Raw genomic sequence first — 25,709 nt, 5'->3', positions numbered from 1 at the left:
TCTTGTGGTTTTTTTGGTATCGTGAAAGAGTACTTTACTAATATGAAAAAAATCGCTTTGCTCTTTAGTGTCCCTTTAAGGTACACAATTTGTAAAGGCGTTTTGAATGCTGGTGTAAGGGTCGACTGGTAGCTCATTCAACAGCTCAAATCATAGACCCCCAGCGTGAGCGGTGTCCATGAGCAATGCACAGTAGAGATAGACCCACTAGATAGTGCTGGAGAGGATGCCCCACTGTAGCGTTGCTCTTCACCACAAATGAATCAAAATAGTGGAAATTTTTGTTTGCCATCTCTTCGATGCAGTGTTCTTTTGCCTTCCCATCGTCCAAGGGCCAGTGATGTGTAACCTACACCTGGGCGCTTCATTTCAGATGGCAGCCATCTTTGGTGTCCTGTGGGCACTGAGCGTGCTGGCGTTCCTCTACTCGGGCCCCCTGGCCATCCCCACGTATGCGAACCCTCTCGCCTTGCTTCTGCTCATGCTGGTGTTTCTGGTGAACCCGCTGCACACCATGAGGCACCAGGCACGCTTCTGGCTGCTGCGAGTTCTGGGACGCATCTTCGCAGCTCCTTTCTTCTACGTGGGCTTTGCAGACTTCTGGCTGGCCGACCAGCTCAACAGTCTCGTGCCGGTATTCATTGATGCCCAGTACTTTGTCTGCTTCTACGCTACAGACTTCCAATGGATGGAGAATAGTGGTAAGGGCTGACCACTTCTGAACTGAGATTTGCACTTGTGCCATTTGTGAAAGTGCCTTCGTGCGACCCACGTTTCATCATCCAGACGTAGTGATTGCCACAAAGCTTGGGAGGAGTTTGCCAATTGTCACATCACCAAAGGGCAGTAAAAGCGACTAGTACACCTATCTCTAGGGCTGTGCGAATAGTATTCGACTTTCGAATTCGAATCGAATAATACTTAATCTAATAATTCGATTCGACTTTCGAATAGCTAGTATTCGCAGTTTTGAATAATTCGACAGGATGAATATCTGAAACATGACAAAGGCCAATGGTGCAACTTGGTCATGGTGGGGTGGCTAAAACTAACACTAACGTCGTTACAGTAGGCTTTTTGTTAAAACTTTCACTGATATCCTGGTTCAAAAGCAAGCACATGTTTACATTAAAGGAGGTTATGTCATTTCTGCATGTAAAAAAACACATGACAAAACAGTCAAGCCCTTCAAAATTTTGCGTCCGAAACGAAGGCACGGACTCCTTGCATAGTTCGGTCGCGTACGCCACATGCGCCGTAAAACGTCCAGACTTTGGCCCGGAAACCCTCTGTGATTGGCTTCACTTGTGCAAAGTTCACGCTGTGCACTCACCACTGCCGCACAGGAACGTTCGTTCAGAAACTCCCATCGTTCTGGCGCGCAGTCGTAGATTTTGGGGCCCGGAGCACTCATGACGATAAAGCACAACATTACCGTTGTCAGGTGAGCCGTAAACACCGTAACATCACGGCGAGAGAGCCTGAAGCCATGTCATGTGGAACAGCTTGTGTCTCGGCATGACAATTTGTAGTCTTTCGGTAGCAGTCACTCACCGCGTTATGTGCTCGAGGGCATGAGCAGATTTCATTTCTTTGTTCTTTCTTTCAACTTTCAATAACATATTTTGTATTCGATATTCGATTCAATATTCGATATTTTTGGCCATTATTCGGCACTATTCAATTCGAATTCGATTCGAGATCAAATTTCACTATTCGAACACCCCTACCAACCTCCCAAGTATGCAATTTTTCAACTAGTCCGCAAAGCTTGCTATATTCAATGACATGCATATGCTGGTGGCAACAGTTGTTGCTGTTGGTAAATGAAAGGCTGTAGTATTTATTGCGACTTGAGTCTGTATGCTTAATGGTCTAGATTTATGATTTTTATGCATATCACTTATTGTAAAGAGAGTGCTGGCAGAGCCCCCAAGGTGGCTTTTAAGTCTGTTTGACTGTAATGGGTTGTGACAACATCCCCTCCCCTCTTCAACAGGACATGCAATTTTAGCACAGAGGTAAGCACTGTGGGTTCAGGCTGGGCTTCTGGGGCTCTCAGAGATGACAGATGGGCAGAACAAAAGGCAGCGCTACCTTTATTGTCCAAGTCCGAAGCTTTCAATCTCCTGTGGCACCGAACCACTGTCCATGTCAGCTGTGTGCCATGGGCGCCAGCCAGTGGTGATGGGCCTGGCCGTGTAACCGTGCGTGCCGCGTTTCCTCACAGCACATAGCTTAGTACAGCAGAAACTCGTCAATTTGGATGCCACGGGGACTGGATATCTCTTCGAGTAAAATAGAGCTTGAACTAGAGAGAGCCTGTTTGAATAAAGCCCCCAATGACCTGAGCTGCATTCCTCGACAGCTGGTGCCTGCACAAGCACTTGTGAAAGATAAACACTGCGCACTTTTTTGTTGTTGTTATGGACTCGTTTGAGGTGAGTGTGTTGTATGAGTTGGCGGGCACATGTGCAGTGGATGAGGGGGAGGGTGGGTTGTCTCTCCTTCTCTAAGCCAGTCGTGGGTATTTCATTGGCTCTTGGAAAAAGAGAAGGTTGCAGCCCGCAAGCGAGCCCATGTGGAAATAAAAATATGAAGGTAAGAGGAGATTTCAACAGGGAAGCTACAGGATTTTTTTCCTAAGGGGGGCAGCCACAACAAGAGAAGTCCTTTAGGCAGTGAGGGGGGTGCAGGGACACGCCTGATGGGTCTACCTACTACATACCGCCACGCACGCTTCTTTTTCTATTTTCGTGTAACCGACCCGTTACACTTGTAACCACTGTCTTGTGCGCACTGCACCGGAATGTCGAACATTCTAGATTATTTTAGATTGTTCTGGTAAGCTTGAGCGCACAGCGCAAATAGTAGACTTTATTCTGTAACTAAAGCGGCCGCCAACAATAAGGCTGGAATCTTTGATGCCACATGTGTAAATGCCGACAGACTACTCGGTGGCCGATGACTGTTCTCGCCGCTATCAGTGTACAGCGTGAATTGCTTGTACTTTGACATTTCATTTGTGTAGCACAAGTTCACCCAATAAAAAGTTTCAGGTTTCCCAGTCTTGCGGTAGCCTTCTTCACCCTCACAACCACGTGACAACACAGTTCAGACCATTTATAACGTAACCGCTTACAGTGCAAGACTGGTTATAATGCAGTTTTTTCTGACTCCAGTGATTCCACTCCTGCGCCAACTGTGCCAAAATGGATTTACTGCGCCATCCTGATAAAATTGCGCGAAAGTGCGCCAGACTTTTGGGTTTGACAGCGTCTATCACCAGTAATCACAATGCCGGTGCAAACATGTGCAACTAATATGTGGGGCCACCAAAGTCACAACCATGCACCAAGAATTATTGAGCAGACGAACAGCGCTCATGCGTGTGTCCCAGTTAAACCACAACGCCGTGCACTGTGCCGACGAAGTTTTCAAGAAAAATGAACACCAAAAACACGGAGCCCTAATAATAAGGACGCTGTGCAGAGCATGTTTCGGGATAATTAAGACACAGGGGGAGGTCTTGCGCCATCGTCACATTGTGAAAAAAGATGCAGGATCACAGGGTTTGACTATGTGAAGAAGGCAGCACTTAAGAACATAGAAACACGCACACACACGAAGTGCAGTGCACGTGTCCGCAAATGCGTGTGCCTCCATACTGTCTCTTCTGATTTTCTTCCATAAAAAGTCATCTAACAGTTACGGGAGCATGCAGCATTCTGTTATCGATATTCCACATAAACACTGCAAGATGCTAATTGGTCGCGCTTGGACGTGAATTGACACAGTACGGCAAGCCCTTTTAATGAGTGAAGCAACCTTAAGCATGACTGTTTAGAAGTCTTTCTTTAGGCATAGGAAGAGAAAAAGTCTAGACATGTATGTGCCTCCATACTGTGTCTTCTCTTTTTCTTAAGTCATTTAACGCTTATGGGAACTTCTGAGCATGCGGCATTTTGTTATCGATATTCCACATAAACAACACAAGATGGTAATTAGTCGGGCAGTTCTGCGAGCCCTTTTAATTAGTTAAGCTACCTTAAGCGTGACTATTTAGAAGTTTTTCTTAAGGCATAGGAAGAGAAAAAGTCTAGACATGTATGTGCCTCCATACTGTGTCTTCTCTTTTTCTTAAGTCATTTAACGCTTATGGGAACTTCTGAGCATGTGGCATTTTGTTATCGATATTCCACATAAACAACACAAGATGGTAATTAGTCGGGCAGTTCTGCGAGCCCTTTTAATTAGTTAAGCAACCTTAAGCGTGACTATTTAGAAGTTTTTCTTAAGGCATAGGAAGAGAAAAAGTCTAGACATGTATGTGCCTCCATACTGTGTCTTCTCTTTTTCTTGCATAGAAAGTCATTCAACGCTTACGGGAACTTCTGAGCATGCAGCATTTTGTTATCGATATTCCACATAAACAACACAAGATGGTAATTAGTCGGGCAGTTCTGCGAGCCCTTTTAATTAGTTAAGCTACCTTAAGCGTGACTATTTAGAAGTTTTTCTTAAGGCATAGGAAGAGAAAAAGTCTAGACATGTATGTGCCTCCATACTGTGTCTTCTCTTTTTCTTAAGTCATTTAACGCTTATGGGAACTTCTGAGCATGCGGCATTTTGTTATCGATATTCCACATAAACAACACAAGATGGTAATTAGTCGGGCAGTTCTGCGAGCCCTTTTAATTAGTTAAGCTACCTTAAGCGGGACTATTTAGAAGTTTTTCTTAAGGCATAGGAAGAGAAAAAGTCTAGACATGTATGTGCCTCCATACTGTGTCTTCTCTTTTTCTTAAGTCATTTAACGCTTATGGGAACTTCTGAGCATGCGGCATTTTGTTATCGATATTCCACATAAACAACACAAGATGGTAATTAGTCGGGCAGTTCTGCGAGCCCTTTTAATTAGTTAAGCTACCTTAAGCGGGACTATTTAGAAGTTTTTCTTTAGGCATAGGAAGAGAAAAAGTCTAGAAATGTATGTGCCACCATACTGCATGTTCTCTTTTTCTTGCATAGAAAGTCATTCACCGCTTACGGGGACTTCTGAGCATGCAGCATTCCGTTATCGATATTCCACATAAATAATACAAGATGCTAATTAGTTGGGCTTGGATGTGAATTAATATAGTACTACGAGCCACAGTGCTCGGCCACACTTTGGCCCACTCATTAAAGGGCCTAAATCATCTTTCGAGCACAGGTGACCGTTATGCATTGCACAGTCGAAGGCATTCTTTGCCAAGCTTAAATGATGCATGCAAAAAGGTGGCTGTCAGTGTACCTCAGCATAGAAAATCGAAATTCAGATGAAGTTCTGATTTTTTCTTTCCCACTAAGGAGATGAATTGTGGCCATGGCAGTCGCATTTTCATGTAGGCGATATGCTAGAAGCCCATGTACTGTGCGATGTCACCGCACGTTGAAGAACCCAAGGTGGTCGAAATTTCCGGAGCCCTCCACTGCAGCTTGCCTGATCATTATGTCGTGGTTTTAACACGTAAAACTCCTGACAGGGAAAGACAGAGAAATAACTTTATTTTGTGTCCTGCAAGCTGTAGGGTTGGGCAATACGTCACCTAGGTGTCGGCCATGAGCCCTTGGGCTCTGGCAGTATCTTCGGCTTACTGGATGGCCCAAAGCTGATCTTCATGGGCGAGCTGAGCAGCGCATCCACCCACTGTGTGCAGTCAGAGAGGCCGCATCCCAGTGGGGATTTCTTTTGCATTCCCATAACGTCTGGTCTAGAAATTATATTAATGTCTTTCTTGTAAAAAAAAGGTGCGCACTTTGTTTTCACTTTAAGGAAAAGTTACTTTAGTTACGTTAAGACTATGCCCGTCTGCTCTGTCAGAACCCGTACCGAGTTTCGATGTGAGAACGTGAGGCCGTTAACAAGTTGACGAAATGCTACGCGACGACATCATCCAGCCGTCCAAAAGTCCGTGGGCGCCTCCCGTGGTGCTAGTGAAGAAAAAGGATGGAACTCTATGTTTCTGCATCGACTATCGTCGCCTGAACAAAATCACGAAGAAGGACGTTTACCCTTTCCCATGGATAGACAGCACCCTGGATCGCCTCCACAACGTTAAGTACTTCTCGTCGATAGACCTCAAGACTGGTTACTGGCAAATTGAAGTCGACGAGAGAGACCGAGAAAAGACTGCCTTTATAACACCAGACGGCCTGTTCGAGTTCGAGGTCATGCCCTTTGGTCCTTACTCGGCACCTGCGGCTTTCTAACACGTTATGGACACAGTACTGGCTGGCTTGAAGCGGCAGACGTGGCTCGTGTACTTGGACATCGTTGTGTTTGCCTCAAACTTTGACGAACACCTCCGGCCTCACCTTGAAGCCAGAAAAGTGCCGCTTTTGTGTACGAGAAGCTCTTGTTTTTGCGTCACTTGATTAGCAAGTCTGCAGTTCACCCCAACCCACACAAAACAGCTGCCATTGCTCCCTTCCCGCCACCTACCGACAAGAAGGCCGTACACCGATTTCTTGGTTTGTGCGCCTATGAAAGACGCTTCGTCAAGGAATATACGTGGATTGCAGAGCCGCTAACTCACCTCACGATGACCGACGTGGAATGCAAGTGGGGAACGGCACAAATCGAAGCATTGCAAGAATTGAAATGACACTTGCAGACACCTCCGATACTTGCGCATTTCGACGAAAATGCCGATACAGAAATCCACACCTACTCAAGCAGCATAGGGCTTGGAGCCATCCTTGTGCAGAGGACTGACGGACTATAAAGGGGTATCAGTTATGCTGGCCTGTAGCTATCCAAGGCGGAAGCCAACTATTCTACAACAGAAAAGGAGTGCCTTGCCATCATCTGGGCTACATCAAAGTTTCACCCCCTACCTTTACGGCAGGCCCTTCAAAGTTGTGAGCGACCACCATGCCTTGTGTTGGCTGGCTAACTTGAAGGACCCTTCAGGTCTCCTCGCATGGTGGAGTCTGCAACTCCAGGAATTCGACATTACCGTCATTTACAAGTCCAGACGAAAGGACTCCGATGCCAACTGCCTGTCCCGTGCCCCTGTTGGCCCACCGCCACATGACGACCAGGATTGTGACTACTTCTTGGGAACCTTAAAAGCTGATGACTTCGCCGAACAGCAGCGAGCTGACCCGGAACTTAAGAGCCTTGTGGAATACCTCGAGGGCAAGGCCACTGTTGTTCCAAAGGTATTCGAGCAAGGACTGGCGTCATTTTTCTTGCGGAATAGTGTTCTCCTAAAGAAAAACTTCTCGCCACTGCAGGCCAATTACCTCTTCGTAGTACCTTCAGCATTACTTCCAGAGCTTCTGGAAGCTATACATGATGACCCGACGGCTGGACACCGCAGTGTTCCGCGCACGCTCGCGAGAATACAAGAAAAGTACAACTGGCCTCGCCTCACTGCCGACGTCACCCATTGCGTAAGGACTTGCCGAGACTGTCAGCGACGGAAGACGCCGCCAACTAGACCAGCCAGACTTCTGCAACCAATTTACAGGGCACGCACTTTACAGTTCCTAATGCTTGGGCAACGCGCTCCGCTCTTTGTGTTTCATTTGACACCAATAGTACAGCTTCGTAAACAGCAGGAAAAATTGGTGGAAAGGTGCTCTTTCCACAAAGAGTGCACTTTCCCACCATTCTTTTGGCCCCTTTGGCTGATCATTGCTATCTTTACCATGCTGTAACAAGATTGAATATTTTAAGGCGAAAGCCTTAGATTCCTCATCAAACGTGAAAATTGACCATTGGTGGCATCAACACGAGTGATGCAAAAAATATGATATCATATTTTTGTTACCATATGATGTTATCATCATGTCACAGATCGCCAAAATTTGTGACGTCACACCACTTGATGTCACATGATGACGTCATCACATAACATCGTCGCTTTGCATTTCCTCCGTGGTCGGCCCCCCGATCACAGAGGCAATGCAAAACCACATTAGGTCCAGAAAGCTTTCGGAGGGGGGCGGGGGAAGAACAGTACATTGACTGAAAAGAAGATGGCTTTCGCCTTCGAGTTGTCTTAGGCAAATGCATAAGAGACTCTGTGTGTTTTTTTTAGTGCAATTATCGTGCCAGTCAGGGTGTGGCGCAATAATTCTCAAAGTACCATATAACTCTCAAAGTACCATATCATGGAAGTAGAAAAGTATATGAATTTCGTATCCTCAAGTCCTATAGAATTCAAGTAAAACAAAAAAAAAAACAATGTTGCTTAGAGATATCGCAGATGAGCACGAAAATCCTGCAATGTAGCCAACATGATGCCATGAACACTGGGGTTTCATACCCACGCACAAATTATGGATTTCAGACACTCAGTTATGTATTACCATATACCTTAAATAAGTTCAGAATCACAGAAAAAATATAATCACCCCCTTCTTTCTCTCTTAAAAACACGAGAACTATTTTCATGATACAATGTAATATAGTTTGAAACTGTGCCATTTGTTCATTTTTTAACAGCTAAATATGTACCAAACATAAATGTCTCATATTCTTGTATTATAACTTTGTTACATCAGTGTACTGCTTATCACTTGTTTTCCATATGACACTGTGATTGTTTGTTTGATTAGTGTACTCTGTGTTTTCTGCCCTGCACTGCCATGTATATAAGAGATGTGGGAGCTTTGTCAAGCTGCTTTCTAGCAGATTTTACCCCCATATGCTTCAAGCATGTATTAAACATGCTTGTTGGAAGTAAACTAAACTAAACATCCAAAACAATGCCATGCTTTTACTCTTAAGGTGCAGTGGCATCACGTGTGATTTTACTGTTTTCACGCTCGTTGCTTTAGGTTAGCTGTTTGGAATTGGGAATTGCAGCTCTCCTTCAAAACCATGACCAGTGTTGAGACCCTTAGGCCTGAGACGCCACTGAGAGCTGTAGAACTGTTTTGATTTCTTCCTATAAGCTGACGCCACAGCATTTACGCTGTCAACATGATACATAGCTTAACTGGTGATGGCGGCATGGCAAATCCCTCATCTTACAAATATTCATCGGCAAGTACGAACCTTGATAATGCATTCTTCTTTCATATCATCTTTCAGAAAGAGGTCGAAGATGTACTTAGTTGAACGTACTTAATTATTTTATTTACTATTAGCTTGAAGCCTTGAATGTACTTAGTTATTTCATTTGCCATATATGTATGTACAAAAGTGTTATATATGTGACTATTCATGTGGCACAGAAGTCTATATATGTTCCCATATGGAATACTGGTGTCTCCATTACTTTTGATCTCTTTTATTCTACATGTGCTTTGTAACGATACGTTTACGTTATGTTTTACATTTTCGTTGCCTTGTTTTATTTTTTTTTGTATAAGTTTCTCCTAGTTTTTCTTACTGTTGTTGTACTCTTGCATTTCTTTTTTCCAATGCATTTGCATTGTGTGACGAATGTATAGCGTGGTGCTGCACAAATGTATAGCGTGGTGTTAAGGTGACTCTTAACATCGCCTTTAGTGTCTGGAACCACGACAGTCATGAATTGCCGAACAAATTTTAAAAAATGTTAAAAGTAGATTCAGTACACACTGGGAAAAACATAGGCCTTAAAGGGCCCCTAAACCATTCAGAGTTCAAAGATGAGCGATTTATTTCTCACCTTCACTACCCTTCCTACAGGTGCTATCTCCTCCTCGCGACTTATTTTTTCATAAAACGTGGGCAGTGCCAGCACTGAGCGTTGAGCATATCAGTATTTCGCGCTTTTCGGCTACACGCTGTCATCTGCGCTAGCGCAGTTGAAAACACACTAAAGGAAGGGAAATCAGTTGATCCCGCTCGATAGTCGTGCGAAACAAGGCAGAACAGGCATGCGACTGCTTAGCAAAGCAGGGTAGGATAGAATTCACCACCAGTATCCCTTGTATACGGACCAATCGAGAGCTTATTTCCTCATGACATCACGTGAACAGACTGCTGGCATCATGCACTGTGCCGAAAAGACTGGAAACGCCAGGAGAGATCACCGCGCTTATTCTTCGTGTTTTCAGTGGTTGTCTAGGGGCCCTTCAAGGCACATTTGTGATTGTTTTTACAGGCGTTATATCAGGCTACACATGAAATTTGTTGCTACTTTTCTTGTTTATGATGTTGTGTGCGTGTGATTGCTCTGCATTGTGGTGTGTAGGCATGACAAGGTCAGTCTGTGGCATCATTTGTTGATGTTTTAGAATATCACGTGCATGTGATTGACTCTTACCAGCTTTATTGTAATATAACACGACACATGAGAGATAAAGGAAGAAGCATGGCACGAACACTTATGTAGTATGGTTCTTTATAAAGGAGGCTGTAAATGCTACATAATGCAACAATAGCATGTGATGTTGGGCTAGTTGGTACATAGCTTATTATTAAAGGCGTACTGACAAAAAATTTTGCTGTCAGTATAGCCTGCGGTATCGATTCCCGAAAACATGCAAATATCAACAGCAAATATAGCTTGGAAGGTAACTTGCATGAATTTTGAACTTTGCTTGCACAATCCAGTGCCATACGCCATTCCTAACAGCATTGACATCATCTAATGTGACATGAAGGTGACCCCCAACTTCCGAGACGTCACCACTGCGGTTGAGCTCTGAGCTGGCGCAGCTAGTAATGATGAGGTCATAGTCACCGTTGCCCTTTTGCCACGCTTGCGCCAACAGGTGACTGTTCAGTGGCTGCTCACGAGTCCGTGCCGACGGCAAACGTGTGAAAAGTGTGCAAGCCTCAAGAAAGTTGTTGCCACTAGACGACGATGACAACAACGATGACAGCAACGACATCGCACGGCACATGCAGCAGGCAAAAGAAGGCGAGCATACGATGCAGGCAGCGTGGAAGTACGTCACAGTTCTGTGTTGTGCACACGCTACATGGCATTAGTTGCACCCATCAGCTTATCGTTCTCGGCGCTCTCCCAAACTGAAACTGAGAATGGTCTGCAATGAATAGACTGTTGTTAATTATCTGTCGCGTGCTGCAGCAAGTGATGTGCCATGTTATGACTAATAGGCCTCCAGCAACATATTGCAGCAAAAAAACTCAAGACAAATATTTTTGTGTCAGTTCCCATTTAACACACTGTAGTCTGAAACCCTTTACCCACATTTCGTTTGTTCCGAAAGTAAAAAAAACAAAGCTCAAGTAAAAAAAATGTGTGCTTACTGTTTTAGGGATGGTGCATAACGCAGTGAGAAAACGTGCGCATGAATCAACCACGAAAAAGTTTGTCCAACAGCTCCCGACAATGGACTGCTGCGGCTGTGTTGCGTTGTTGGGAGTGGCCCTACAATGTACCGCATAGGGTTAAAGGTGTAAAGCACGAGGGTTAAACTACAGAAGAAAAAGAGAGGACAGAAAGTGTGCCAAGTTCCAACTAGTCCACGTCTTTTGTCATCTGAGGTGTGTGTTTTCCCCTGCTAAACTCCAGACGAATTATTATATTTTCTCTAAGAAGTCTGACACTCCAAGGGTTATGTTAGAGAGTTGGTAGGGAGAGAGATTTTGTCCCTTTAATTTTGAAAAAAGCCACAGTTTCGTGAAAAAAGGTGAAGCAGTGGATGCGATAGCAACAAGTTGTAATGTTATGCGAAATAAGGCTAGCAACTAACTCTTTTCGATCCGATCTTGCATAACTCTACAAAACACTGGTGTATGGGGATGTGGCCGCTCCTGGGAGAGAAGCGGTTTTCGTGCAGTCTGCCGTCCTAGTAGTCTCGTCGTGAAGGGATGAGATCACAGTGCGTAGAAGGGTATATGAGCCGTTTGCTGATGTCTGCCGAGATCACACTTTCCATAGAGGCTCTCCGCAGAGGCTCGTGACGTCTATGCGAATCGGTAGCATGAAAGTGTGGCGGCTATTCATCGGTGGACGTCGTCTGTTCCAGAAACTCTGCTGATAGCTTGTTTTAAGTGTTGAACGGCAACTAATTAAAGGGACTGACAACCAATTTTCCAGGTGCCTATTTGCTTTAGCGCAACAGAAAGCTAACTGGTCAGAGTGCTTTAAAAGGGTGTAAATTTGAGCTTGTTGGCTTGGCTTCATAGCAGGGAACAGCGCAGAAACACGAGACAAGAGAGGTGACAGGACTTGGCGCTGGCTAACAACATGAGCGTTTATTTCGTAAGTGCACAAATATATACGCTTTTTGGGAGAAGGAAATAAACGAGAGAGGGGGGAAGTCAACGCATGCGTCCCAACTAGTCCATGACGGTGCTATGATCACGTGCGGAGATACTTAATTTCCTTGTCGGTTAGTGCGATCGATGGTGTGCTTACACATGATGGTCCAATGGAATGAATTGCGAGTGCTTCATAGATTTCGCGGGCTCGGCTATCACGATATCTGCGCAAGATGCGCGTCTGATCAAAATTAGGACTGCAGCCACAGTCGGCACAGTGAATAGCTAAATTGCTTCCAGTACGTGCCTTGAGGTTGTTCTTGTGTTCTCTCAGACGGTCGTTGATGCAGCGGCCCGTCTGCCCAACGTAAAGACCTCCGCAGGACGTAGGTACCTCGTAGATCACTTCAGTCTTGCAAGGCACAAACTGCGTTGCATGAAAGCATGCGTTGACTTCCCCCCTCTCTCTTTTGTTTATTTCCTTCTCCCAAAAAGCGTATATATTTGTGCACTTACGAAATAAACGCTCATGTTGTTAGCCAGCGCCAAGTCCTGTCACCTCTCTTGTCTCGTGTTTCTGCGCTGTTCCCTGCTATGGTCAGAGTGCCTAGCCACGGAATTGTAATGTGGAAAACGTCGTGAAACATTTTTAATCAGAATTTTTCTATCTGTGGCGAATATGAAGTTGTAAACACACTTGACAACACATGCTGCAAACAGTGAGCGCAAGAGTGGTTCGTGTTCGAGCGTGGCGGTTTACTGCGCATGCGTGAACTCCGCGTGCATGTGCCGCGGCTGGACATGGGCCAGTGGCGGCCACGAAGGCAGTGCCACTTCTCACCGTGCAACTCCTTTTACCTCGTAGGCGGCACAGAACAGAGCGTGGATAGATAATAATATACATACTCTGACTTTGAGGACCAATTATGGCGCGCATGACAACGTCAGACTACGTGACTACGTACAGCAATGTGACCGACTTCATAATCCAGCTTCAAGGCTCTTTCGCTAGGCTGCGCGACATACCGGTTTTTGTTACTTTAAACCACTATTTAAAAATGTAAATCCTACTCAACGCGAAAAGGATGCTGGAATCTGTCACTATATTTCACGGTCTCTTCATTTCTACCAGGATTAATCGCACGTTCTGCCCAGTCGTCGGTCCCTTTAAAGTAATGTTCACTAATAACTACACACGTGCTGCTAAAATGCCCGTCACTTTTGTTTCTGGACATCGTGGAATGAAATCTGGAACAATATTGAATTATTCATTCTAAAGCGACAGGGCGTGCAAACACGGACACAAGAAAGAAGTCAGTACACCACAAACGCCGACTAACAACTGAAGAGACGCACAACGGCTGAAAAGAAAGAAGGCACGAAAACTTATCTGCGCATGCCCATGCAACAGGCGAACCTATCAATCCGGCACGCGTGGCGGTCTACGTGGAAGATAACTGTTAAGGCATTTGATTTCATCTTTATGCAAGTTAATTGACGGTTGGCTTATTCGTGCTTCGCGTCCATGGAAAAGTACATGAACGGTGGGAACGCGTTGACACTTTTCCACAAATATGCTTTATCCATGGATCTTTATCCAGAAGAGCTTTTTCATAATTCCTTCCACCAGCACATCCGGGTTTGTAATCGCTCTTGCGGTAAATACGACTGCACCCTTTGAGCGACGCAGCCCCCCCCCTCTCATCGTGTTCTTTTGTGCTCCTTACGAAAGACTGGCAGTTCATTTCCCTCTCTGTTTGATGACCAATCAACGGCAGGCGTCGCACGCGGGCTGACGTTACCCCATGCGCCCTCCATGCAATGAGGACAGCCGGCTCGTTTCATCTCCACTTCAGCCGCGTTCGTTGCCAGCGCTTGCAAACTTTTACTCGTTGGCAGAACATACGATGCGCGGGGTGATGTTATCAATTTAGACTTTATACGGAAATTGCAGCAACAGCGACATCAAAAACCAGTTGAGAGTGTCCGTTTAATTGCTATCGCAATAAAAATCACAGTTTCACTGCAAGGGCAAAGCAATGAATGCAATAGCAACAACTTGTAATAATATGGGAAGTAAGGCTGGCTATTTTGGATCCGATCACACGTAACTACAAAACACTGGTGTAAGAAAATATGGCCGCTCCAGAGAGAGACGCACTTTTCGCACGGTCTCTTCGCGTTAGCACAGCACGCAGAAGGGTATGCGAGCCATCCGTTGATGCCTGCCAAGATAGCGCGCGCGCGCCAGTGATGGCGACCGCGCCCTTAACACTTTCGTTACCGCGGAAAATTTTGTTTTTGGATAGTCCACGAAATATTTTTTTTTCCTGCTACAGAATTTGAATGGTGCTAAAGTGTAGGCTATCAAATGATAGAGGAGGAATTGGTCTTTCCAACAGTATTAATTTCGAACAACTGATTTATTTAGATTATCAGAAATTATGAAACAAATGAAAATGTAACAAGAAAATTCATAAAAATATCAGTGATACTATGCACAGGGTAAACATTAAAAAAAATCGAAATATACGTTTTGAACACAAAGCCCTTATAGAATAACACTGCAAATATAAGCTCTGTAAGTACAAAAGTTATTTACGTACATACAAAAATATAAGCACTAGTGCCTTTAATCATGCCACCGTGCGATGCAGTTTCTCGACACGGTGAAACAATGGTTGGCTGCACGTTTCGCAGAAAACATTTTTTTTCTGTTCAACTTTTTTTGAAGCACAGTTTACAGCTCTGGTATTTTTCACTTTTTTCTAATTGGTGCTGGGTGCCCCGAAGTGCCTTCCCGTGAACAGCGTACCCCATTTCTGAATCTGCCAAAACCCATAATTTCTATCCCCATTTGACCACTTTGTCCCTCATGTACTGCCCAATACCAGGCTGACCTTTAGATTTCACCATTTTCTCATCCATGGAAGCGTTCCGACGCGGTTGAAAAAATAGCGCAGATGAATCATTCATGCATTGCAGTAGAGAGGACATGCAGTGAAACTTCCCGTGGGATGTGACGGCCGTCTTCTCCAGATCAGAGACATTCTCCGAGAATTCCGCTCTTTCTGCAGCTGGCGCCAAATGCTCCCACCCGAACAAAGTTGACACCTTGCAGATAACAGCTGTGACCATTAATATGCACCAAACACGTTTACATCAACGCACAGCAGCAATAAAATGGCCCGAGGAGAGAGCGAAACTTACCGGCGGGAACCTGCAGATGTTCCGGGGCAGTTTGACACACTCTCGCCGTCCGTACTGAAGTTCGACGAATCGAAGTCGTCTTGTGTGTCTCCGCTGCTACCGCCATCTGGAGATTGACGTTCAGATGCATCGGAATGCATCGAAATTCGCCGTTTCTGTGGAGCACCCGCGAGCGACGTCGACACCATAATCGAAACCACGAGTGCTCATCTCCCCAACTGCGAGGGAGCTTTAAAAATCCCCGCGTGGCAGAAAAAAGAAACTCGGGAGCAAAACTGATAAAATACTGTCTCTTTTACCCTTTGAATGGCGTTAGCTTTCTAGAAGCGCTCAGAGAGCGCCAACATTTTAACTTGAAGTCATCGTTGGCATACTAACGATGGGAATAGGCACGGTCACGAAAGTGTTAAAGTCAAAGTTTACAGTTGCTGCTGGAGCGAACCCCCCCCCCCCCCGTCCCTCAAGCGTTTCTTCATGCTCCTTGAAGACGGGCGGGGGGCATTTCCTCTCTGCTTAAGTAAAAATCGACAGCAGGCCTAGCACGCGGGGTGATGTTATCGCATGCGCCCTCTGTGCAACGGAGGTGGGTCGGCTCTTTTCATCTCTGCTTCAGCTGCATTGGTCGCCCCCGCTTGCGCGCTTTTACCAGCGAGTAAAACATACGATGCGTTGGGTGATGTTATCGATTTGGAATTTATACGGGACATGACGGTGACAGCAAAAACCCATTGAGAGTGCCCATATAGGTAGTTGCTTTCTCAATAAAAAGAACAAAAAATTGAGCCATACCACAGTGTGAGGGGGATGATCAGTGAAGCTGTTTAGTGCACGGCACAGAGGGGACATGGTGGAGGCCAGTTTGATATGTAAGGTCAGGTTGCTAAGTTCAATGCGCAATATTAATGCCTATATGCCTTATCAGCACGAAAATTGACCATTGGCGGTGGTGGTGTCAACACGACTGATGCAAAAAATCACTTGATGACATCATCACGATGCCATAGATCGCCAAAACTCGCGACGTCATCATGATGTCATATACCATGACATCACGTGATGACGTACACATGACATCGTCGTTTTTCACTGCCTCCGTGATCGGTGCACCAATCGCGGAGGCAGTGCAAAACCACGTTAGGTGCGGAAAGGGCGACGGCTGAGGATCAGTTCATTGAGTGAGAAGTAAAAGAAGACTGCTTTCGCCTTCGAGTCGTCTTAGGCGAATGCATAAGGGGTTTTCAGTGTACAAACGGAATGTCCTAGCCGTATACAACTTCGCTGTAAAAGGAAAACCAAGTTTGTTATATTATGTAGTCCCCTTTGAATGCACTTTCCAACACTCCCGCGGAAGCTCAACTGGAAGCGGATCTCCATCTTCCAGGTAAACCAGCGCATGTGCAAACGATAGCAGTCTGGAAGCACTGCGAGCATGCCCTTGCTACAGCGCAGAGAGGCCTCAGTGAGAGGAAAGGGAATGTCGAAGGAGGCTGGCTTTTTGAGGCTGCCCAAGTGATGTCATGTTGCGCCTTGCAATGCAATTGATCGAAAAGAAAAAGAACCTGGCTTTCATCTTGGAGTCGTCTCAGGGGAATACATTAGGGACAGTGTGACTTTAGTATTGAGGCACTGTTGTACGTTGCGGCGTTTGTCTGCCACGTCAGCTGATAACCACATCAATGTATTTAGAGTGTTATTTCTTAAAGTGCAATTTTATTGATCCAGTATTCTTGCTAGCATCGAAAATAGTCCCTGAAAAGGTTATTCCGCAACACTCAACTGGATGGCACCCTTATTTTTGCATTATCGAGTGAAATATGGAGTGCTCCTGACATGATTTTCTCCATGACATTTGCAATAAATTGAAATATTTCTAGCGCTTCATAAGAGCTCCGTAATAATTTTCAGGTGCTTGAATGTAACTGCAACTTGCTTCTTCAGCGTACACCAGGATATGAAATTAGCTGATGCATAATTACTTGCTCCAAAGTGCTCCAAGATGGAAATTTTTGCTGCTCCAAAGTGCTCCAAAATGAAAATTTTTCTGCTCCAAAAATTGCTCCAAATCAGAAGTCCTCGGTAGCATCACTGTATTTCTCGTATATGGACCAATCGAGAGTATGTACCCTAATGACGTCACGTGAATCACTGTTCTGGCGTCACGAAGTGCGCCAAAAAGACGAGAAACACCAAGAAAGATTGACACGCTCATTTTTTTTGTATTCAGAGGCTGTTTAGGGGCATTTAAAAAGATAGGGCGTACAAACATGGACACAAAAGAGTAGTCAAGACACCACAAACGCCGCTAACAACTGAAAAATCATACAGCAGTGGAAAAGAAGGTAGACGCAAAAACTTATTTGTGCATTCCCAGGAATGAGGCGATACCTATCAATCCGGCGTGTGGTGGTCTGCATCAGAGAACTGTTTACTCTCTTGACTTCTCTTGACTTCATTAACGTAACACTTGACTTCTCACTTGTGTCCGTGTTTGCACGTCCTGTCTTTTTAACATGGATACCTACCAACTAGCTCAGCTATCTTTTGTTCTAAGTTTTTCGTTGTCTTACTTCTATATTTATTTATCAGTTTACTCGAGTAAAAATTAAAGAAAAAAATGTGTACTAACGTATCGATATATATTACTTATCTCTTTTATTTATCTATACACAGTGTACTAGGTTCAAGGCTCCAATATACTATCCATCGAGTTGGGTCATAGCGCTTAAATGCTAGCGGGCGCCACAGCGTTGAGGTCAGGCAATACTCGTGAGACTTCTAGAGAAGAGAAAGATACCACAACTTTCGGGGAGCTGTTCTTGATGTGTCCTCCTAATGGATATGTCCAATTCGGCAGAGAGCATTCAGTTAATTTGAAAAAGCGGCGGGCCATGACGTCGTCGCGCTCTTGACCATGTCGACGCACTAAACCTGCTAGCACATTCCCACTGTAAGAAGGAAGTGCACGAAATGTATGCAGTAAGAAGACACTTAAGCAAACTTGACAAATCTGAACTTGCACATGAACGTGTCCCAGATGTTTGAGAATGCTGCAGGGAATGCGTACCAACCTTCATGGGTCCATTAGATGGGCGACTGCATTAAACCTAATTCGAGGGCTAACGTGACCAGAGTTCATGCACAGCCTCGAGGTGTGCGCTGAAAATCAGATCTCTGATTGAGAGGAATAACCGCTAGACTCACTTGTGGCAGAGAAACCAGCATGCACTTCCATAGCGCAAGCAAATTGCGTAGGTGAGCACACAAAACTGTGTAGTTGTGAGCGCGTCCAGAAAGCAAAAACATGTCTGAAACCTATAATAACCATTCGTCTTATCGCCAACGAGACGGAAGCGGTTTTTGTGAGTCCCCAAAACAGGAACGGAACCGCAGCAGCATCGTTTCTGTCGATGAGTGCCTGCACAGAAACAGGCGTAATCGCGTTCCAGGGAGCAATAGACGAGAGTAACAAATTGGTCACCTTTTGAAAGATTCTAAACTCGAAAGCCATCAGTTTCACAAGCACAACAAGTGGGAACCGGCTGAAAGACGTAACCGAAACTAGCCGGCGCACCGCTGTAGTAAAGCAAACAAAAAACCTGAGACATTGGCGCAAGAAAAAAATTCCATATTCCCGCAGTGTGGCAGCCATAGGTCGGCAGAAAAATTGGAGCTCACTCAGACTCACTCAAGAAATATATTTTGCTCTGAGGGCTCACTTGGACTCACTCACCAAAATTTTCCTCAACCGGACTCACTCAGACTCACTAAACTTTTTCTCAACCGGACTCACTCGGACTAAAACTCGCCAGCGCATTACCAAGCCGGACTCACTCAGACTCACGGCTTGACCTGAGTCTGAGTGAGCCTGAGTGAGTCGAATCATGAGTCCATTAACGTAACATTAGCTTTTTCGATCGTGGTGTCAATGTTCTTTAATGCCAATATCTCGCGTAATTGGGGCTCTCTGATATGGCTTTTGATCTTGTACCTTCAAATACGAATTATCAGTGGTTTCAACCTAGTCAGAACATTTTTATGAAATACGCGACTCACACGAGATGTATTTATCAAGAACTTCCTGTGAAAGCGTTTGTGAAGGAGGGGGGGGGGAGGTCAAAGCACCCCCCCCCCCAAATCATGCCTCTGACCAATAAATATTGAGGTGGCACATGCATGCTAGTCCGTTGAAATGTGTGTGAATTGACTTGATTATAAACATAAGCCGATATAAGGCTGATAGTAATGCTGAAGATGAGTAGATAGGACCATAGGTCGGCAATAAAAGGTGGAGCTCTCTCGGACTCACTCACGAAATATATTTTGCACTTAGGCTCACTCGGACTCAGACTCACTAATATTTTCGTCAACCGGACTCACTCGAACTCAAACTCACCAAAATATTACTTACCCGAACTCACTCAGACTCGCACTTATGGCCTGATCCGAGTCTGAGTTAGTCGACTCATGAGCAAGATTGCCAACCTATGGTGGCAGCACATGCCAAGCAGGAGAAATGATCAAAAAAGGTGCGCGTTTTAAACATACAGGCAATGTCGTACATGTACGTATTTGACCCTCAAAGGGCTAAAGTGTTCCTTTATTGTTGCTGCTTTTCGTTGTTCTTTTGTACAGTGTTCAGCAATTAAACTATGATAGCTGGGCCCGCATGGTGGCTGGTGATCCTGTGTGCCATCGGTGAACCATGGCTGATCGCGTGGGCGTCAAATGCTGTAATAAGGCGCGATGGATGCTCTCTCTTTAATTGTATGAGCCAGCTTGGCGTCTCCAGTGCTCACCAGTGGTACGGTGCTGGCTACTGCGCGGACCAATCGTAGTCTTTCAGTTGCTAAGCACTGTACACAAATGGACAAATAAATCTGAGACGATGTGTTATTTTGTTTCAGATGCAGCTCGCTGTATGAACCGGCCGGTGAACCTTGCGCTGCGACCTGTGCTCGCATGCCTGCCAGCGTGGTTTCGGTTTGCTCAGTGCCTGCGTCGGTACCGAGACACACGAGAGGCCTTTCCACATTTGGCCAATGCCACCAAGTACGCCACCACATTCTTCGTCGTGCTCTTCTCAACACTCTTCAATGTCTACAGGGGTCAGTTCCAGCAGAATCACTGCTGCCGAGTTTCCTTAATTTCTCCAACTTGCAGATCGTTGGTTTGCCTGTGTTTGTGAGTGCAGCTATGCTGAGGTCTTGCTGCAAGAAAGTAGAAAAACGCCCAGCTCTAACCCAGTGTTAGTATCCAAATGACGCGAAGCTTGTTTGCATTAGCCAAGTAGCATCAGTAGCATTTGATACGAGAACAAAGGCCATGTGGGTTCCTTCTGGATAAAAATGTGCTGAGCACAGTGAAATACATATAACACAAATGTATATCCATAATGTTACGATATGAGCCGGGCCACGGTATGAGCCAGAACCATAGTTGTAGCCCTCGATGCCTGTTGCAGAAGTGGAAACATGATGGTAAAAGGGAACCATCATTGGCGCAGCTTCACAAAGCATCGTGTGAGTGTGTTGGGAGAGCTCTTCACGTACGATCTCGTGTATAGTCGACGCAAGATCAAAGGATGTGTAGTTGTCAACCTCTCAATGGTGGTTACATTCGGTAGCCTACTGAATTTAGGAGAGATATGCCACATGTTTAGAGCCTCAAATGTACGACAGTGCCGTATGTCGTTGGCTACTGTGCCAATGCTCTCTTTGCAAATGAGGAAATGGTATACGTCCTCAGCAGTTCCTTTTAACTGGTGGCCGACTTTGTCCTCCTCTGACATGCAAAGGTTGATGGTCTTGCTGAGCTTCAATATCACTTCAGTATACGTCGTGCATGTCTCGCCTGGGACCTGGGCTCTTTGCAGCAGTGTTTGTTCTGCTTCCTCTTTGTCACAGAGTCCCCAAAACACTCCTTTATTTTGGATACAAAGCGATCCTATGTCGTGAGGGTGTCCCTGGGATTTTCAAACCATACGAGCACCGTGTCCATCAAGAAAAACACAATGTTCGACTGCTGAGTTGCCGCGTCCCAATGGTGGTAATTGCTCACCTGTTTGTAGTGTGTGAGCCACTCGTCCACGTCCTCGCCAGATTTGTCCCCAAAAATACAGGGCTCTATCAAGTGCTGACACTGGCAAGGACCAGCCATGGCCGAAGCAGGTAGTAAAAATGCCACTGTAACTGATGCAAGGGCTGCAGCTGCAGGGGTTCCAGGTTCTGCATTCACTGCGAGACATATCAACCACCAGTCGTAGTGGAGCAGTCCAGCAACGCAGTGACTTCAGCGTAGATCAGGTGGTTGCAGAACCATGTTGCTTGGCTGAACCGAGCACCTCCACCACAAAACTGCTACGGTTGAATTCAGGTTAACTGTGTTTGTTTACAGATGAGCTCAGGCAATGATGGCACCCATAGGCCGAACCAGCTGACCTCTCCTTCGTTTTTCTCTTGCCTGGCTTATACCATGGCCCGGCTCATACCGTATTATTTCAGTCTTCATACCTTTTTTTTTTGTCGCTGTAGCCCATTCTCTATAAGAGACGTGCGAAAGGATAGAAAGATACTCAGTGACCCCATGTTCTATTTTGTTTGCATGGCTGTGACCTCCCCTCTGGGTAGTCACTATCTTTGGAAGAAGGGAAAGTGGTGTGGTTCACAGATACTCGTGTAACTATGCTTCTTCGAGATATTCCACGGGGGAGATATGCTTTCTGTGTTATGGTTTGTCAGTTAGGTTTGTGTAAGCCAGACAGCTGCCAGCAGCAAGTTGTCTATACCATGTGGCTATTAACCCCAAGATCTTTGAGTGGCACCCACTCGTGTGTGACATCAGCAGAGGGACTCGAATTCCACTCTCTGCGTGAAGGCAGCTTAATGCTGTTGGCCAATCTGCCCTGCTAGAGTTACTGAAATGTTATAGTCAGCATGTTTATAAAACAGTTTGCACGATATGTCCAAGCTAAATGCCCCGCAAAATTGGGTGGAGTCGCTGTCACGACCATGTTTAGTGTTTATTGCTCCTGTTGTCGTCTGCTAGCCATTGGTGAGTACATGTGCATGTATGGCGTAGACTGTTCTACAGCCGTGATGCCTTCATAATGACTTACCCGCCCATTTTCGATAATTGACTGCAGTGTTTGGCCTTTGGCTACCGTGTTTGTATTGTAGCGTTATGTTCATATACATACAGTGTGCTGTGCATGTTCGGTTAACAAACCTGCTTCGTTCGTTACATATGCTTCAGTTTTGTTGTTCTACAAAGTTTTAAGGGCACAGGGTAGGCCCTATATTTCCCATGTATTTCAAGGCTTCTTTAAGACTCATTTTCTCTGAAACTATTATATGTAAAGCGTTTTGAGTTTTTCATTTTATTCGTTCGTGTCTTCTTGCAACGGAGTTAGAATTACAACTGTATTTCAAGTGTTGACATTTTGTGATTTTTTTAGCAAGGCAAGTAATTTTTGTCATTATTTCTTAAGTAAAACTGCCAAAGAAAATGAAAACTACTCCGCATACGCACACTATTCTAGTTCAGTAGCTTCGTGTTGATGTTTGCGTTGTTCTTGTAAAAAGTCAGCCTTGTGTTTTTTCAAGTTGTTTTGATAATGGGGTGAATCTAACAAAAAGATTGATTTCAAGATATTCAGAGTTAAACAGAAAAAACAAGTTTATTTTTTTAGATGCGTAGCAGCTCTTTGACTAGCCTGTGTAACGCTGTCCGTCCGTCCGCACAAACGCGAGGCAATGCGCTTTCCTCGGCGCAGGTGTTGGAGCGGTGCCAAGTAGGTCACGCCGCAGCTGGGCGTTGACGTCACGCACCCCTCGCACGCTTCCCTCGCAGGTGCGTGCGTACGTCTCTTTCCCTCACCCGCCGGAGCGCCGCAGCTGCCGGCTGCCTCCCGTGTCCGTGTTTCAAACAAACGTTTACACCAGTAAACGCTATACTGAGTTTTGCTTCAAACGAATCTTCCAGCGCTCACCGCAGCACCCGCGTTGGCACCGTTCAACCCGTGACGCCACCCGTGCGCAACGTTGCTGCTTCGCATCCCATCAGCGAAACTTCAGGGAGATGGTCCAATTTTTTTTCAAAAGGAAGATGTACTGAACAATTTAATTAATAGCAACCTGCCATATAGTCATCACACGAATCAGCTTTTCGCTTCTTTTCTTGTTTTCTTCGTTCCCTGGCATGTTTCGTCCTATCTTCTGTCTCTCTGTTGGCCAAATACTGTCGGCGCTGGTCGATCTCACCCAAACATATCACAGTGCTGCGCCTTGGTGATATGCCAAACAGCCTTGAGAATGTTTACTCGGGCCATGCAGGCCTTTTTGAAAGTTAGAACGGTTTTAAAGGGGGCAGTTCTGAGGGTTTCCGTTCCAAGGAACACGATCCATTGTGTTCTCTACGAGTGCCACGGTTCCTCCGCATTCTGTGCAGACACAGTTACTCATAATCACAGTTTGTAGAAGCACCACATCAATCAAAGTGTAGCCATTGTCACTGCAGGTAACATTTTGTCCTTGTGGCGATGCAGAATGAGGACAAAGCTTACCTGTGAAGTGCTCGCTCAAGTGCTTCCGGTCTCGTTTCTGTTGGTACCCAAAGCGTGTCGATTTTCAATTATACTGCGCTTTCTAAACACTTTCTTTGATTTGTCAACGCAAGAATATCTTTTACCACCACAACAAAATCGATGAAGGTGCAACTAAACGAAAAATAAATGTGCAGAACCACGTCTCCATGCGTGCCTCACACACACAAGGCAAGTGGACACTGTATATGCTATGCATGTTCAAAAACCACATGCCTTTAAGTAGCCAGAATACTTTAAAAAAAAAAACCCTGCTAAGCTCAAGGAAACTGCCACTTTCGATTTTTAAAAAGTTCACTTGTGCCAGAAAGCCCCGGTTGTGCATGGTCTGGGAAAAGGGGGCTTGGCTGCTCATCAGTTGGTCTCAAAAGCCTGGCCTTTTTGGCTTAATCAAAACACACAAAAATGTGTGGGGCACTGGATATTGTTAAGGAAGGCCTTATCATTTCAGACAAGCAAAAAACCAAATTTCAATTTTTTTTTTTAATTTTACCATACCCTGTGTCCTTATGACGTTTGACGCCATTCAAATAGATCAAGCAATCGTAACTTTTCATTACATCCAAGTTTTCGGCAGTTTTTCTGTATAGGCATGTCAGAAGTACTTAAAGTTTTGACAAGAAAATAAGAAGCTTGGGAACACAAGAAAAAAAAAGAGGATGCACAATGGTGCTACAAAATATTGACAGGTTTTCTGGCATTCTTTTTTGTGTAAACTATTTTAATTCTTACGGTGATAAGTCTATATTTCCTGACTCATCCACAGTCGTCTAAAACTGCGCTGAACAGGATTAGTATAATTGTGACGTCTTTTTTTTTCTAAAAGATCAAATTCCACCTTAACTGAAACTGAGAAAAACTTTGCCATACAATATCATGCCCTTCGGCAAGTACCAACTCGCCCAAGGAAAACTATTTGTTCAACGAAAGCATGATAGGAAAGCAACTAGGATACAAATGAAACAGATCAGATGCGGAGATCATTTTGGTTGTTTTGTGCACGATTGCTGACGCAAACCTAGTATAATGGATCTGGCTCAGCTTGATTCAAACAGATGCAGGATTTGGCTCATTTTTTATTCGAAACTGCCTTTTTGAGTTCACGTTACAATCAGGAATTGCCCCATATTGATTACAGTTGTTTTAAAAGGGAAAGATACTTCGATGAAATTTAGCCCAGTTTCGGTTTCTGGATTTGGCTCTTTTAGAAAAAAGATACGCTACAATTATGCCAACCTAAATAAACTAGAGCTTTCGTATTGGGAAGTTGTAATGAGGTGTATTTTCAATAAATGAGTGTAAATCACTCTTGACGAGCCCTGACAGAGGGTGGTGTGATCATTGCCAGAAATAATATTCAAGCTTGTTATAGCGCAATGAAGAATAGGAACATATGGCCAAAGGGGCCAAGAAATGGAGGGGAAAGAGTGCCTAGTTGTCATGTTGCCAACATACAGGCCATCTTAAATAGCATATTGTAAGCTAGACAGAGCGGGACATGTTCTTGTGCTGTACACGGTACAAGTGCTCCTGTGGCAACACAGCACACATCCATGCTGCATCCATTCTTACCTTATCCTGAGTAAAACTAGGTCAAGAACAGCTGATACAGGGCCTATAAAGAAACATGAATATGCTTGTTTTACATTTGTGTTTTGTGGCGCCACATCAAGGCATGGTGCTCATGATTGCAATGCCATTGGTTTGACTCTTTCTTTTTTCAATGGGCTCATTTCT

The 25,709-nt window shown here is 45.0% G+C and overlaps 1 protein-coding gene across 6 annotated transcripts in view; it reads left to right on the top strand.

Annotated features, from left to right (window-relative positions):
- Positions 1-25,709, top strand: part of LOC119390759 (xenotropic and polytropic retrovirus receptor 1-like) — a 137,354-nt gene that overhangs the window by 61,610 nt on the left and 50,035 nt on the right. For 5 of the 6 annotated variants that reach the window (XM_049414179.1, XM_049414191.1, XM_037658461.2 and 2 more), the window contains exons 9-10: positions 374-701; positions 20,278-20,478. In XM_049414179.1, the coding sequence (XP_049270136.1) occupies positions 374-701; positions 20,278-20,478 (529 nt within the window). The remainder of the gene's footprint in view (positions 1-373; positions 702-20,277; positions 20,479-25,709) is intronic. The other variant, XM_049414186.1, reaches the window with a different exon arrangement.

The sequence above is a fragment of the Rhipicephalus sanguineus genome, chromosome 1 (assembly GCF_013339695.2).
Source record: "Rhipicephalus sanguineus isolate Rsan-2018 chromosome 1, BIME_Rsan_1.4, whole genome shotgun sequence".
Classification (NCBI taxonomy): Eukaryota; Metazoa; Arthropoda; class Arachnida; order Ixodida; family Ixodidae; genus Rhipicephalus; species Rhipicephalus sanguineus.
Note: the sequence above shows the minus strand (reverse complement) of the source record. Positions and strands in the feature narration are given on the sequence as shown.